The sequence below is a fragment of the Trematomus bernacchii genome, unplaced genomic scaffold, assembly GCF_902827165.1.
Source record: "Trematomus bernacchii unplaced genomic scaffold, fTreBer1.1, whole genome shotgun sequence".
Taxonomy (NCBI): domain Eukaryota; kingdom Metazoa; phylum Chordata; class Actinopteri; order Perciformes; family Nototheniidae; genus Trematomus; species Trematomus bernacchii.
Genome location: NW_022987714.1, coordinates 17,012,324 through 17,029,306, shown reverse-complemented (window position 1 = coordinate 17,029,306; position 16,983 = coordinate 17,012,324). Strand labels below are relative to the sequence as shown.

The following is a 16,983-nucleotide window of genomic DNA, read 5'->3' as shown; positions in this document are numbered from 1 at the left end:
AAAACAGAATATTTCATGCTCAATTGATTCTAATAAATTGTGAAATAACATGCATGACGACTGAAAGTCTCTGTGTACCCAAAGGTACCCAATCATTCCAAGGAAACTACATTTCCCATGACTCTTGTTGTCTGCTGTAGCACACAGAGAAAGTTTTTTTTCTGGAGATAACTTGTGGAAATGTAACTCCTGTTGGGCTGAACGGCAGCAAACTCATCTTGAGTATCATGACAAAGCATCGCCTAGTAGTCAGCAGTGCAGGTGTGTTTCCTCAGGCTTTAATTGGATGATGAAATGATTTAGTTAAGAAATGTCCCCACGTTTCAGCAAGTTAAAGGGCAGTTCATTTTTGTGTTGTTGCTATTTTCCTTAAATCGACTGAGGCCTGCACACACTGCATGGAGGCACATTAGTCTCTACCTCCACCTGGTGGTCTGTGACATTATCTTTAAATGTGAACAAGCAATATGTCAAGCTCAAGTTTAACCATTAGAGAACATTTGAGAGATCAGGATTCCACATTATTATTTATTATCTTACAGTATTTTTTAGATATTGATTTAAGATATATATATATATATATATATATACAGTACCAGTCAAAAGTTTGGACACACCTTCAAATTCGAAGTGTTTTATTTATTTAAATGTTTTCTACATTGTAGATTTATACTGAAGACATCAAAACTATAAAAGAACACATATGGAATTATCTAGTAAACAAAAAAGTGTTAAAAAATCCAGAATATGATTTATATGTTGCTGGCTCCTGCAGAATGCTGTGGTAGCCATGCTGGGTAAGTGTGCTTTGAATTCTGAATTATTCTATTTTATTATATAAATCATATTCTGGATTTTTTAACACTTTTTTGTTAACTAGATAATTCCACATGTGTTCTTTCATAGTTTTGATGTCTTCAGTATTAATCTACAAAGTAGAACAAAATTAAAATAAACAAAAACCATTGAATGAGAATGTGTGTCCAAACTTTTGACTGGTACTGTATGTAATTCCATGTAATCCATTCATATTCATTTAATGAAACATTTTGACTTAGGCCTATTTAATGTTTTGTTTTTCAATGTGAAGAAAGCTGCTTTTTTTCCAAATGTAATGCTTATCCCCAACGATTTGAGGTCTGTTCCTATTTTTTCTAATTGTTTATTAAGTCAGGACATTTATTTAAATCATGACACGTGTCTTTCTGTCTTCACAACAAGTCAAGTAACCTCGTCTGGTTTCCCATCTTTTCACAGCTGTTGAACCAGGCCATAACATCTGTTTGTGTCATGTTGTGTCTCTTTACATGCTTATTGTTGATTTAATTGAAGTCTCTTTTTTTAGCTCATTTTGTCTGACCCTGTGGTCACTCTGTGTCTCTTTGGAGTTGTTTGTGTCTATGAAGTTGTTTTGTGTCAATCTCCAATTCTTTTTGTCTTTGTCTTTTGTCATTTTATATCTTTTGTAGTCGTTTTGTGGACAATAAAGGTTGCTTTGGGGCCCCTGATACTGTGGGTCCCTGTACTCCATAGGACTGTAATCCACCCATATCCATCACTTTCCAATCCACTGAAACACAAACCCGATCTGCACCTTTACCGTAATGACTGTAAAACTCTCAGTAACAACTCTTTTACAATCTAACCACAGTTTAAATGTTGCAATAGTTCATAACATAATAGCCTATGGATTTAAACAACCACTCTTAGTTTCACTTTCATTTATCTTGAAAGCTAACACACGCAACAGTGTGACTCTCTCTAGCTTTAGCTTTCGTTTTCCGAGGCTCACAGCTGATCTGAAGTCTGCTTTGTGAGGGATCAGTCAGCTGGGACTCGGGCAGGTGTGTGACAACCATAGACTCGTGACAACATGTTTTCCTGGGGGGAGGACAGTCAGAGGGGCTTCAGGCTAAAAGATGGCTCAGACACGGCCCCCCCTACAGCAGAGGGGCTCCATCATCTCCAGCTCGGGTATCACATCACGGCTCTGTCTGCGGGGCACACTGTGCTCGCTTTCCTCAAAAGTAATGGCAACGCGTTCATCATCCCCACCAGAGAGAGCCCAGCTGGGAGCAGAGTGAGAGGGAAACAGGGTGAGTGTTAGTCCAGATTCTCTTCTGACTCTATGATTCATGTACACCATGTTTTACTTTTACCAGCTCAGCTCGTGTAAAAGCTGTATTGGCGGAGAAGTACTCAGATCTTGTAATCAAGTAAAAGTAGAAGTACCAGAGTGTAGGAATACTCTGTTTCAAGTAAAAGTCCTGCATTCAAAATGTTACTCAAGTAAAAGCACAAAAGTATATAATAAAAATACTCATTATGCAGATTGGTCCATTTCAGAATAATATATATGATATGTTTTATAATGACTGATCATTAAAGTGTTCTCAAAGCTGGTAAAGGTGCAGCTAGTTTGAATGGCTTTGTATACTGCAGGGTAGCTTGTGAAATTACTCCAGGTGGAACTAAAGTCTGATTTAACACTTGATTAGATTTCACATAATTCATCCAAACCTGTAAAGTATAACTAAAGGTATTAAATAAATGTAGTGGAGTAGAAGTACACGATTTACCTCTGAATCACAGTGGAGTAGAAGTAAAAAGTAGAATAAATGGTAAGTATCTCAATATTGTACTTAAGTACAGTACTTGAGTATGTACTTAGTTACTTCCCCCCTCTGATGAAGGTGGAATCTCTGTATTTGAAAAAAAATAGTCATAGCATAGAATGCTGAAAATATGATGAAGAAAGTATGTAAACACATGTAAGCTATGAAAAAAGTAGGTGAGGTCAGCAGTCTGATGTCCTGTGGGATAAACTGACCCTGAGTCTGCTGGTCTCGGTCCTGATGCTGTGATACTGTCTCCCAGACTGATGTGGATTCATTCATTAATGCCTCATTGCTCATACGCAGATAAGACAATTAAGAAAAGGGTAAAGTACAGGTCTCCATGGGTGGAATATGACCAAATTGGCCCCTGGGTACAGACATGCAAAAGGCCCCACCCCCTGTGATAGGAGAATACAAATAGACTTTATAGTTTATCTTCTTTTTGTTGCTGCCTCGTGTCTCTTTGTGGGCATTGTGTGTGTTTTTGTAGAGGTATATGTCAATGTGGAAATAATTAGATCATTCTTTATCTTAGTTTTATCCTCTTTTGATAGCCATGTAATGTGTCTCTTTGAAGTGGTTTGTGGCTTCTTGTAGTCCTTGTTTGTCTAGTCATTATGTGTATATTTTTTGTAGTATGTCTCCTTGTCGTCATCTTTTTTTATTTTTTGTGTCTCTTTGAATTTGTTTTGTTTCAGTTAATAATCCTTATTTCTATTTTTATTTTCATCTGCAGCCATCTATAGTCATTTTGTTTCTCTCTGTTTTCATATTGTGTCTCTTGGGGTCATTTTATATATTTTTTGGTAATGTTATGTTTATTTTGGGTTGTTTTGTGGGCCCCTGACACTTTGGCCCTGTATTTTCTAGGACTGTTCAGTAATCCAACTTTATCCGTCACTTTCCCTTCCACTGAAACACAAACCCGATCTGCTCCTTTACCGTAATGACTGTACAACTCCCAGTAACAACTCAGGACAGTCATAAAAACGCTCTCTTAGAATTATAAACACAGTTTAAATATCGCAATAATCACAATAAAGTAGCCTACGGATTTCAACAACCAGTCTTGGTTTCACTTTCCTTTCTCTTGAAAGCTCACACACCAAAGCCTCAGTGTGACTCATGTGTTTTCTTGGCTTGGTCCAACTCAGCTCACAGCTGATCTGAAGTCTGCTTTGTGAGGGATCAGTCAGCTGGGACTCGGCAGGTGTGTGACAACATGTTTTCCTGGGGGGAGGACAGTCAGAGGGGCTTCAGGCTAAACATACTTAAAAGCACCAAGAGTAAAAATACTTGTTATGCAAAATGTTTTCTAATTACTGATCATTAAAGTGTTCTCAAAGCTGGTAAGGTGCAGCTAGTTTGAATGACTTTGTATACTGCAGGGTAGCTTGTGAATTTACTCCAGGTGGAACTAAAGTCTGATTTAACACTTGATTATATTTCACATCATTCATCCACATCTGTAAAGTAACTAAAGGTATTAAATACATGTAATGGAGTAAAAGTACACCATTTACCTCTGAACTGTAGAGGAGAAGAAGAACAAAGTAGCATAACATTGAAATACTCAGTACTTGAGTAAATGTAGTTACTTTACAGCACTGTCATTTTCTCTAGTTTTACTATTTATATTTTTGTATTTGAGTAAAATAACCCTTTTAATACGTGGTGGAAGAAGTATTCAAATCCTTTACTTCCGTAAAAGTACTACTGTAATACCACACTGTAAAAATACTCTGACAAGTAAAAGTCCGGCTAAGAAAATGTTACTTAAGTTAACGTATGTTGGTACAACCAGCAAAATGTAGTACAAATCTAAAATGAATTTTTTTTTAAATGCACAAAAGAAATCTAATTATTTAATATGAATTACAAATGACTTAAATGTTCAGAGACACCGATAAATCCTCTCATAATTGGATATATGATTAATCAACTAAGCTGTTCTTGGACAAACTGTTGGCTAGTTTAATTTGTAACACAATATCATATTTTATAAACTCTTGTGTTTTTTATACCATAATATTAATTTGTAGTGTAACTAGTAAATTCACTGTAAATTCTAGTCAAATTTTAAAGTCAAAATACGTAGATGGACTTATTTACATTTCATCACAGCATGTCATCTATAAATTAATGACAACATTCCTACAGAATTCTATATAAAAACATTATCATTTAGATGTATTTGCTATTTGGTTAAAATAGCAAATAATATGCTGGTTTTCAGACATTCAGATATTCCCAAGAAAATAAATTCATATTCATTTTCAAACAACACAGTACTTATGTTTAAACCTATCAAGGGCTCCCAAAAATGATATAGAGGAATAACCCTGATTTACAATCACAGCTTTCATTCACGTTTGTAACCATCCATATTTGTCTTGAGTCTGTCTGAGGTGTTCAATGAACAAATGGATGATTTAGCATCTTTTTCTAGAGTTGTAAACAACCAGCTGCATCCCTTACACCTGCTGTGTTTCTGTGTTCTCTCAGAGTTTGTGAAGTTTAAAGACAAGATAAAAGCTGTGAGTTGTGGAGATGATACGGTAACACTGCTGTCCAAGAGAGGACAAGTTCTCTGTCTGGACAGAAAGCTCGTTCCAAGGTGAGGAGCAACTGAGGTTATGCTGTCAATCAGTGTCCTGAATTTGCAAGTAAATGTATTAAATTGTGAAAATGTGTCTTCACTTGGATTCTTGTTCTCTCAGGCCTATGAAGATTTTGTGTGCAGTTTCTCAGGTCGCCTGTGGGAGCCATCATTCAGTCGCCCTGACCAAAGGTACTGTAAAGGCCATGGTGCAGGCGGGGAGCCATTTTCCACACATTTGGTGGTCACATTGTACGTGATAGGCTGAGGGCCGGAACATCTCTTAGTGGTTGACCAATAACAACAGAACCAGCTAGCTAACCAATCAGAGCAGACTGGGCTCTGGTTTCAGACAGAGGGTGAAAAGAGGTGCTGCAGCACAGGCAGTATGAGAAAAATAAAGTGCTTTTTGAACATTAAAGCATGGAGACATGTCAAAGTAGAGACACTAAATACTATTATGAACCTGAAAATAAGAATAATATGAAACCTTTAAATGTTATTTTATACTTTTAATGCAAATTCATACTTTTTTTAGGTTGATATAAATAATTTGTATTTTGTTTATTTTTCACTTTATGTTATTTAAAAATGGAACAACTTAGGATTTAGGATTTATGATCCTAAGGTATGGACATCGGCTCCAAAAAACCTAGTATTGGACGGTAATAATAATAACTATAATAACAAAACCTGTCTCTCAAAAAATCATTGATTACAAAGTAGTTTGCCAACAAAAGGTGCATTAGGGAAGTTCTACACGACTCACAGTGTTTTCTCCACAGATGGTCAGGTGTATACATGGGGCCAAGGCTCCAGGGGCCAGCTGGGTCTGGGGGAGAGGCAGCCCAGTGCCAAATCCCCCCAAAACCTGAACTCTCTTTCAGCGGTCCCCCTGGTGCAGGTCGCTGCAGGGGGGGGGCAGAGCTTCGCCCTCTCTGTCTCTGGAGTGGTGTTCAGCTGGGGCAGCAACCACTGTGGGCAGCTCGGCCTGGGAGACACTACAGGTCAAGTACTATTGACAAAGCACTAGCATTTAAAACCTATTTATACTATTTACGTTGCATTAGAACTTGTTATTGTTTTTTTACAGACAGACATACACCCACTCCTGTTCATTGTCTGAACTTGAAGAAAACTACCCACATTTCCTGTGGAAAGGACCACACGGCCACTTTGACAAAGGTTAGATTCCTGATTTTGGCCCGACCTGCTCTTAGGTAACTTACTTACTTACTAAGTGTTATTAGCAGTGGCGGCTGGTGCATTTTTCTCCAGGGGGGGTTCTACCAAAATGTAAGCAAACTTATACACAAACTCAAAACATATGTCATATTACAGCGCAGGGCTAGCTCAAAGGCACACAGCACTTGATACAGTCTATTATTTTAGTGCCTGTTTTTGTCAACCTCCTTATTATGCTTACAGATCCCTATCCTGTAGCCCTCATTGGACAGCTTTGGCTAGACATTTTCAAGACTTCAACGTCACGCCAACTTAAGATCGATTCAAAATTGTACAAGTTGAAGCGTTTGTTTTAACAGTTTCAAGCAGAACAGGGCAAACAAACTTAGCGGGAGTGTTTACGTGTTCGGCGTAATGACGTACAACGTCCTCGCTTCTGTAGTCCTATTCAGCCACTTGTTAACAACCATCGTTTTTCAGACACGTAAACTTTTCAAAAATCACCAGTGGGGTCACTGCTGATGTATTTAATGTCGTAGAACAAAACGTGATCCGTCTCTTACATTTTTGTCAACCACAGACCTTATTTCCAGCTATTTTCCAAAATCCTATGGAGAAATTCCATTGGCTCTGAGACAAGGGAACCGGTAGTGGTAAAATGCTGACTCACTTCCGGGTTTTAGGACTCGTCACTGCACCACTCTATGGGCAAAGATGTCTGCGCCCCAAGCAGGAAACACGTGACTTATCAGTAACTTTAGACATCGTAAAACAATTTGTATCTATATTTTATCGTAGATTATACATTTAACTGACACCAACTATATAATATGTACCTTGTTCATTAAAAAAAAAAAATTAAAGAAGAAATATTTTTGAATGACAATCTAGAATGTGGGAAGAGGTGGGGCGGCGCCCCTAGCGCCCCTATGGTCCGACCACCACTGGTTACTAGATGTTGTAAGGACTAACTTCACACATTTCTTTATTTAAAAGAGAGTCCTTTCTTTCTTCTGGACAGCAGACATAGTGTACATGACAATATTCAAATGTAATCATCAAATCACACCCTTGTACAAATGCAATAGGTTTTCAATGGCTCGGAGAACCAGAGGATCCATTTTTTAAAGTAAAATTATATGGTTAAAAGCACGCAATAAACACAACAAACAAACACAATAAATAGTCCAATATTATTTTAAAGTAATTTTTCTCTACTCGTAGAAATCTGCTAATTTTAAACCTCCAAAAGTTAAACATGCTTTAACAAATAATTTTTTGGCTGTTCGGGGTAAATATGGCGAGATTTAGCTAACAGTTGCTTATTTTTATATCTATATATATATCTTAATATACATTTCTTTTTTAAACGGAAAACATACTACCTGCTTCGGCTGAAACAGTGCTGGTCAGAGCAGCGAGTCTGAACCAAAACTGTATGTAAAGCTATAAAAATGTGCTTAGAAGAGGCAATAGTGTGACTTAAGGACCTTTTATGCAATATAGGAACTTCTAAGACCCCGTCCCAAGAAAGTCTAACACAACCCCTGTCATAGATTTGTACATGTGAGACTGATGGTTGTCTGGTGGCCTCCTCAGGACGGTGCAGTGTTTACGTTTGGCTCTGGTGAACATGGACAGCTCGGACACAACTCATTCAGAAATGAACTACGACCTCGGCTTGTTGCAGAACTCTGGGGGGCAAAGGTCACCAAGATCGCCTGTGGAAGGTACAAGTATATCTCACTTTTTATAAAGTAATCATGACAAAATAATTTTCATTCAACTATTGCAAGAGGCCGGTGAAAGTGTGTTTATGTCTCCGATATTATTAAAATGATTTGCCATTTATTCAGACATCACACATTGGTTTTGACGGACTCCAAGAGGGTCTACTCCTTTGGGTGTGGAGAGCAGGGGCAGCTGGGACACGGAGAGGAGAGTCATCCATCTGTGCCGCTACCTGTTCAACTGCCACAGGGTATCTACACAGTGAAAAATAGATTAAATATTGCAAACGCAATGAATGACTTCACAGTGATTTCACCTTTATTCTGTTTTTATTCCAGACACCAATGATGTCATTAAAAACATCTTCGCAGGGGGAAACTGTTCATTTGCAGTTTACACGTCTAATGAGGTACCAGCACAAAAACATACAGTACAGACCATAATGGTCATGGGTTTAATCATGTTAACATTCATTCAACTGTTTTATTTTGCAGGATGTTCAGGAGGAGGCAAACACTGTCAGAGTCAACACTGTAACACACTGTCTTGATCACATGATCGACAAATGGACCGCTGAGTGTGATTCAAAGTCTTGGAAAGAGATGAAACAGTAAGTATATTAATTATATTATTACTTTGTTGAGTAGCCAGAAGTTCTATGGACTACATAGCAGAAATGATTGATTTGGATCTGTAGCAGTTAATAGTGCAATGAACTAAGATTTCAAATCTTCACAGGGAAATTCACAGGATGTTTTCCTCTGCTTCCTGTCTGAATGCATGCTTCCTTGAGAAAAGGTAAACACAGCATATAAACATTATAATCCTTTATCTTTTTATCAGAACATTTACTTTTAAGCTGTACTTGTTGAATTGCGATCTGTCAGTTAATCCACTACTTTATACAAATTCATATTTTGATCCCCTGACAACTTAGTAGAACCAGTTAGCCTGAAAAGATTCCGCTTTTATAGGTCCCCCATCATGCAAAATACACTTTTTGATGTCTTTTATACATAAATATGTGTCCCCGGTGTGTAAGGAGACTCACAAAGTGTCAGAAAATAAAACCCTCTCTCTTTTCCTCCGTACCCAAATCTCTAAAAACGGGGCTACAACGGAGCTGATCCAGATTTGCTGCCGATATGACGTAATATCGGAAATGTGGGCTGGCTTTACGCCCACGGCCCTATCAGAAACGTCGCTATCAGAAACAATGAACGATGTGTTTTGGAGGTAATATGGTCTTTATTTACATTAGCAAGCATCGCTAACACTCAGAGCTAACCTGTACTGGAGAGAGTGGCCGTTTCTCAATCGCGAGGATATTGGCTTCCAAGCCAATATTTCAAGGATGCTACGTCATCAAGTGACCGTTCCAATGTCCAGCATACTTGGAATTCCACCGAGGCCGCGTCCTTGGTTTGGGGGAAATTTCGAGGCTGCACATGGGTAGACTTCGCGTCCTTAAAATCCCCACAATGCTTTGCGCACGGACCAATTTCTGGTATCTGGTAGAATTCTTTGTTTGGTATTTTAAGCAAAACACTTCATAGAGATGTTTTTTATATATCTGCGACCTATAATATATGCCTACAAATAGTTAGGAGACCTTTAAAGTTCTTTGTCCATGTGCCAGCGCGGCTTTGAGCCAGACACTGATTTGTCCTCAAATCATCATTATCTTATACTTCTGTACAGGGGTTACATTTGGCTGGGGCGGTCCGGTCCGGAGCGTCCACATCTTCAACAATTTCTGTTTACAAAATATGCATTTCAAATGGATGCTGCGCTCATAGAAAACGTAGCTACAGATTGAATCAATCAAATCAAACGCTCCCTAAACTTACATCCAAAAGACAGCCAGTTTTAGAGCTGTTTTGACTTTACGTTTGGCAAGCCGTCATTGGACCAGCTACACTCTGAGTTTTATACCACCCATTGTTTTTTTTTTCATATTGCAAGTTATATTGTGCAGCCCTAAATTGTACATTAGCAGGATTGCAGCACAACATGGTTGCACATAGAGGTAGGCTAACGGAAACTCCAGGAACCAGCCAGGAGGTTACTTTAATGCGGAAATAACTATATACTGATACCGGTTAGTAAAAACCATGAATAACTTTGTTTATTTGTGCCCAAATAAGCACAGTAGGCTATGTTAGCATTGTCTTTGTGAGCATGTTAGCATGCTGATGTTAGCATGTATCTGAAAGCACCAAAGTGCCTAAGTAAAGTCTCACAGAGTAATGGAATGGTCATGGTCTTTTTTTCTTTGTGTTTTTAGCAGAGATGAACATTTCCAGACTTCACCAAAGTACTGTGGCCTGAACCTGCCACTTGCACAACTTGCTTTCCAGAAACTGGTAAAGAAGGATAATGTGTTTGGCGGGGTAAGTGCATGAACGGTTTTATCTTTCAAAGTTATCTACCTTCAGTATGTTCACTATTTGTAACTAGTAAAAATGTAAAGTAAAAAAGATTAACTCTATAATTACTCTTAAACTTGTCTAAAGTGTTAAGAATTACCAAAGAGTCCTGATACGTACTTATCCCTTGCTGTGCTTCTCAAACTAACAGGTTGAGGGTGCTCTCTTGAACTTGCTCCCCTCCCTTGATAAGCAGCCCGTGGGAGTGGAGGGTTTGAGGATCTTCCTGATTCTCAATGAGCTCCTGCATGTGATCCAGAACCACAAACCTCCACTAAAGAGCATAAAGCTTGCTAAGGCGATCGCTGCTGCTGTACTGAACTTGTCTGCTGGCAGCCTCCAGGTCATAGGTAACCTCACCTTTACACATCAGCATCAGTATTTGATAACACATTAAACATCGTTGAATGTTTTAAGGTCCTTGACATCTGCTCAGGTGTTTCGTGCTCACTGATGTTAATGACTGCATATCTCCATGTTGTCTTCCTCAGGGGACTGGTGGTCCTCACTGCCATCCTCCACCATGAGTAAACATGTTGAGGTATGGAAGCAGGCCCTCTCAGTGATCCTGTCGGACGACCCTCTTCATCGAAACTCAGAAGACAGAAACCTGCTACTTGTCCTCCAGTATATGTACAACGTGAGTATCCGTTATTGGCTGACTTTTTACGAATGCCATTGAGCATGAACCAGTAATCCTACTCATTTTTTACTTTTCACCTAAAACATTTTGTTTTTCAGGCAAACCGCAGGACTGCAGAACCTCAACAGATGCCAGAAAGCAAATTCTGTTTGTTGATGAACAAAGAATTTCTTCTTCAGGATCTGCAGCTTTGGCGTTCACGGTCACAAAGCAAGGTAAAAATAAAATAAAAGTGCACTCACTCTAATACACACTCACTCAAGTACACACACTTCTAAACACAATATCCTAATGTTTTTTCCCTTTCAGAAGAATACTGAGCCACTTATCCTTTGTAGCTTTCCGTCTGTGATGGACCTGGAGTCGAAGAAATATGTTTTTGACCAGAATGCTGAAAACACCAAGGTAACTCAAGCCTTGTTCTGTACCTCATGAGAATACGCCTTCACACACAATAAAGTCAGGTCAAGAAATGTCCACGTAAACCTTTTTCATTGTGTATCAGCTCTGCCTGATGAGTATATGTTTTCCATGTGACAAACACAGTGAAGTAAGCTGTCAGTTACACAACAGAAACATTTTAAAATAAGCAATAAGAAATTAAATCTGTAATTGTCCTGTATACCAGAATGAAGCACAGCAACCCGTCTTCTGGGAATTATTTTGGGAATTCGGATTCCCTATGCCTCGAGACGTGGTTTTTGAAGTCGACGTGAAGCGAGGATCAGTTTTGAAAGACACCTTTGAAAATTTGGCTTCTATAAATCAGAGTGACTACAAGATTCCACTTATGGTAATAAACATGTAGTTTTATTCTGCGTAAAGTCACACAAAAAATCTTGCATCATTGTTTATTGACTCTTGTATGAGCTGCTGTATCATTTTTTTGCCTTTCATCTTGTAGGTTTATTATGATGGAAACTTGCCCGGCTGGGACGATTTTTATGGCTACGTGAAAGACTTTTTTTACGAAGTGTTTCACGAGATGGTTTCAGCTGAAACCGGGATGTTCATGTACAATGACTCCAAGACACTGGCATGGTTCCCATCCAAAGTAAGACGATACGTATGCAATGATAAAAAGGATCCAATGATCATACCACAACAATAATTGTCATCCTGGTATTTCTCCACTTTTCTGTTAAAAATTGTCTCTCCTAACAACACCAGGCAGCGCCAGAGGACCAGAGGTACCTACACTTTGGGGTTCTGTGTGGATTGGCCTTGTACAACCAGTGTATCATTCACTTACCATTCCCGCTGGCTCTATTCAAGAAGCTGCTGGGTGTGAAGCCTTCCCTGGGGGATATGATGGAATTCAGCCCCTTTGTTGGAAAGTAAGGACATTCATTTAAATCACACACATGTTGGGTTTGACGTGCAGATTTTTGGTCATAATACAGTACATTGTAAAGCATCTTAAATATAATTCCTTTTATCGGGTTTCAAGGGGTCTGAAGAACATTCTGGAAGACTACACAGATGATGAAAAAGGAATCCTCGACTTGGATTTCTCAGTATGTGTTTCACAGTCTTCATCCTCTTTCTGATATCCATCTGACAACAGATATTTATTTCCCAAAGCAGTGATTTCACTTTTTTCTGTTGATCACCAGATCTACTGGGATGGAACAAACGTTGACCTTGATCCTCAAAATCCTGAGAAGCCTTTGACAGGTCTAAATAGGTAAGAGCAATGAAAGCATTTCTTTGACTTCCTTGTGTGTTTTGTTATTTGTCATCAGATTACAATCTTAAATAGTATGTAAATTAACATCTTGGGTTGGGACTAAAAACGTTTAAAATGTATGTTTTCGAATCGATCAGGCTATAGGCTAAGCTACCGCTATAGCCACGTCATTCGCTTGATTTGCGCCACCCAGGGCGAATTCACATTTATCTGCGTCTTCACATTGACCTTACATGTAGCCCTGCAAAGGTTGCTTCGCATCCAGTGTGAACGCCTTATGGTGCATAAGGCTTATATTGTAGAGAACTATAAAAGAAGAGAAATGACTAAAACAATAAGCTTAAAGATACAATATAACTTTGTAGACAGAATTTCTCATAATTCATTGCTTTTACCTGCTAGGAAATACCTTTCAAATCTAATCATTTCTTTCTGCCGCTAACCTGTAAAAAGATATTGAATACATTGATTGATTCATTTACATCAGTCTTGGTATGTGTAACACTATAATCAGCCCCGGCTCAGTCTTATCTTAATCAGGCTGAAGAAAATGATGCAGAGATTGCAATATCCTCCTGTCAGAGCATAGTTTGACAGGATCTGAACCTGATCTTGTTGACTTGTAACTTTAATCTGCTGAACAGGAAGGAGTATGTGGAAGCCTACGTGAGCCATGTCTTCAACACATCAGTGGAAGGTGTGTTTCAGGAGTTCAAGCGGGGCTTCTTCCAGGTGTGTGACCAGGATTTGGTGAAGCTGTTCCGACCACAGGAGCTGCAGGAGGTGCTGGTGGGCAAAGACTTCAATGACTGGGCCAGGCTGAAACAGGTACAGTCCAAAACAAGAGCTACTCATGTTCTAGTTTTCTCTTAAACCTGCCCCATCCTTCTATGCTTGATTTAAATGCTAAATATATAAGAAGTATTTGTCTGTTTCACTGTATTTAGGTCACAGTTTATGAGAGGAAGTACAACACGACCCCTCTACACCCCACCATACAGATGTTTTGGGAGGTTTTTGATGATCTTACGGAGGATCAGAAGAAAGCTTTCCTTTGTAAGTATAGCACCTGATTTTAACACATCAAAACATGACAAATTATAATTTTCATGAAGCATTAATGTAGATGGTTCATGAAAGTTTTACATTTACTATGTACACTTAATATCTGGTAAGTTATGTAACTGGTGGTTTCTTGGAGTCAATAAAATGTCTTATAGTTGCTTTAAAATCTTCTAATGAGCCACTAAAGTGGTGCAGGAATGTGTCCTAAAACCCGGAAAGACTTCTTCCACATCTTACAGGCATATTATCAATTCTGGTTCCCTTGTCTTGTCAAAGTCAAAAATACGTCAGCTTCTGTGTCATATTTTGTGCAGCATGTGACCATCATGTACGTTGTATAGCCTAATTAGCTTTTTACTTCTGGCAACTGTTCTAAGCTTCTATGTGTCATATAAATGGCGGTTGCTAACAAGGGAATAAATACATTTTAAGTGTCATTACGCCAACACAAATCCGCTTTTAGCTTAGCAGTGTTGATGCACAGCCATGTCAATTTGATGTTGTTTAGCAATATGTTTATTATATATCATTATTTCTGCTGTTACATTTACGCTTCATAAATCTTCAAGTGGTGTTAATATGTGGAGATTATCCTGCCTAACAGAACATGTTAAGTATCATAAACGTGGGTTTGCAACAAAGCACATTTTCTGTAATTTATCGTAATCCAATGGGAAAATCCCATTGTTTTTTGTCAAGCCTCCGAAAACACGTCAACACTGCACCACTCTATTGAGCGGGAATACATACAGTCCAAAACAATAAGCAACTGTTGGTCTAAAGGGCAACAAAGGTATTTTATTGAGAAAAGTTTTCAACTAGAAAAAAACTCTCAAACTGAATTGATAGTTTGAGGGGTATACTTTGATGATTTGCTTTCAAAAAAACATTCTGCTCTCCCATTTTTACCAGGTGTTTTATTGGCCGGTGTGTCCATAATCTCCTCACTTAAATAAACGTTCTACATGTAGTTGGAAGTTCACAGCAAGTCACAATTAAACTAAAATCATTCAGGTCTGATTTATAGGAAGAGCAGTGCTGGTCTTAACAACAAGGATTTCACAGAAACAAATAGAAAGTAAAAAACTCACTGATTACCACTTCTCCCTCCTCCAGGGTTTGTGACCGGATTTGAAAGGGTGCCTGTTCTTGACCTGGAGAAGTTCAAGATGAAAATCAGAGATCAACAAGTCCAAGGCCCCCCTGACCAGTTCTACCCCAAAGCAGATACGTGTTTCTCGGACCTGGAGCTGCCCTTGTACTCAACCAAAGAGATCATGCAGACCAGGCTGACCGAGGCTCTGAGCAGCAACAAAATCATCTTTGCTGGGACTGAACTCGGAAGGTGTCTGGTCTGAACAGAAGACTTAACATTGTCATAGAGCACTTTGTAAACCAAGAAGCAGCCTTTGTAGTATTGCTACTATACCTGTTTATTAACAAACTGTATGGCTGGGAAATTCTTCATAAATAGGATGTATTGTGTGGTGGGTTAATATCAGAAATCCTTCCCTAATAGCAAAAACGCTGTTATACTCCAAAAAAATGTTGAATGTATATATGCATATTTCAGAAAAACGCCCTATGTACATATTTAAGTATTACATGATCTTCTATAACGGACCGTCTCCACAGCAGCGTTAAAAAAATCTTGGAGGTGGGCGTATCTGAGGCTTGGGGATTTTTTTGCGATCAACCAATCACATGAATCTCCCGCCCGCGACATACGAAGCCAAAAAGTCCGAAGTAAACTGGATATAAACTCCCCAAACAGGCGAAAACATACCACTGTCTCTGCACCTCCCTCCATGCCTGGCTCCTCTGGTTTATATCCCGGTAGGTCTGGTCATAAAGCACCGGGTGATTGATTCGCTACCGCTAATTTCTCCTCCATTTTTTGGAATATAGAGGAAAATGACCTGCGGTATGTCTCTCCCAGCATACACGCCGTTTGATTGGCTAGAGCTTGAACTGCCAGATTTGCGTACACGGGATTTGATTGGCTGCCGCTTCCACCTCAGCTTCAAAAGTGAACATTGTTCAACTTTGAATCTTGAAAATCCTGAGAATCTCCGCTCGCCTGCCCACAATGCATTTCGGCGAAAAGTGAGGGAAAGTGACGTCACCCCATTCAAAGTGAATGGGCAAGAAGCTTTCAAGATTTTTTACGCTGCTGTGGAGACGGCCCGTGTTAGGGTAGTGTGACTTTTTTAAAATTATTTGGTAAGTTAACAATGTAACAAATGTTACATACAATATGTTTAAACATAATACTCCTTTGTGTTCCGGAGACTTTTATTGTTGAGTTAAGTTTTTCAAAACCTTAACTATAGGAATAATTTGTTAATTAACATTATACTGTATGTTGATGCAATAAAAATGACTTCCTTCTGTGCTCCTCGGCTGTTGAATAACTGCTAAAACATACACACATCTTAAGATATAACACTGCACTGTGGAACTGGTTTATTTACTGCAGAATCTCCTCTTATATAATTTACTGTGAAATAATCACCTCATACATAATATGTTAGGTCATATTTTTATGCATATATTTAATAATATGAATGTAAAAAATGACCTTTAATCTTTGATGATTGGGCTTGTGAAAACTCTACCTACCCTCATCCTGTATAGTGTAGCGGTAAAGCAGTTAGGCCTATTCGACAATTGTTAATTGCTAATTACCAAGCCCCAATGTATTTTTGAACAAGTATTGGGAATTAGTTTCTTCCATATACAACGTATAAACTAAAAAATAATTGTCAAACACAATGTAATAACTAAATATCTGTTTTTTTCTCATTATCCCACTGTCTAGTTATAGGACCCCCCTCCTCCTCTCAAGGTGTTTGGTTCTTTCCAGGTGGAACAATTACTTTATGGGACTGTATCTCGAAGGTATAAAGATATTTGTAAATGTTGGTGCATTGCTCCGAGTTATCTTTTCACCAACTTATTTTAAGGAAACAAGTTTATTTATGTGTTGCTCTTTTCCTTACTTAATTGCAGCGGTGAGAAGT

General features: G+C 38.6%; 1 protein-coding gene across 1 annotated transcript; it reads left to right on the top strand.

Annotated features, from left to right (window-relative positions):
* Nucleotides 1–1,786: 1,786 nt before the first annotated feature.
* LOC117491625 (probable E3 ubiquitin-protein ligase HERC3) lies at nucleotides 1,787–15,284 on the top strand (the record flags this gene model as incomplete). The annotated part of the gene is given in 23 exon segments (XM_034141697.1): nucleotides 1,787–2,096; nucleotides 5,124–5,235; nucleotides 5,339–5,409; nucleotides 6,003–6,224; nucleotides 6,311–6,402; nucleotides 8,002–8,132; nucleotides 8,259–8,383; nucleotides 8,472–8,542; nucleotides 8,628–8,743; nucleotides 8,872–8,931; nucleotides 10,421–10,526; nucleotides 10,714–10,912; nucleotides 11,054–11,202; nucleotides 11,304–11,420; nucleotides 11,515–11,610; nucleotides 11,834–11,998; nucleotides 12,110–12,259; nucleotides 12,376–12,542; nucleotides 12,656–12,722; nucleotides 12,822–12,892; nucleotides 13,540–13,723; nucleotides 13,843–13,951; nucleotides 15,077–15,284. Coding segments are annotated over 23 exon segments (3,011 nt in total), but the record flags the coding sequence as incomplete, so codon positions are not given.
* Between the last annotated feature and the right edge of the window lie 1,699 nt (nucleotides 15,285–16,983).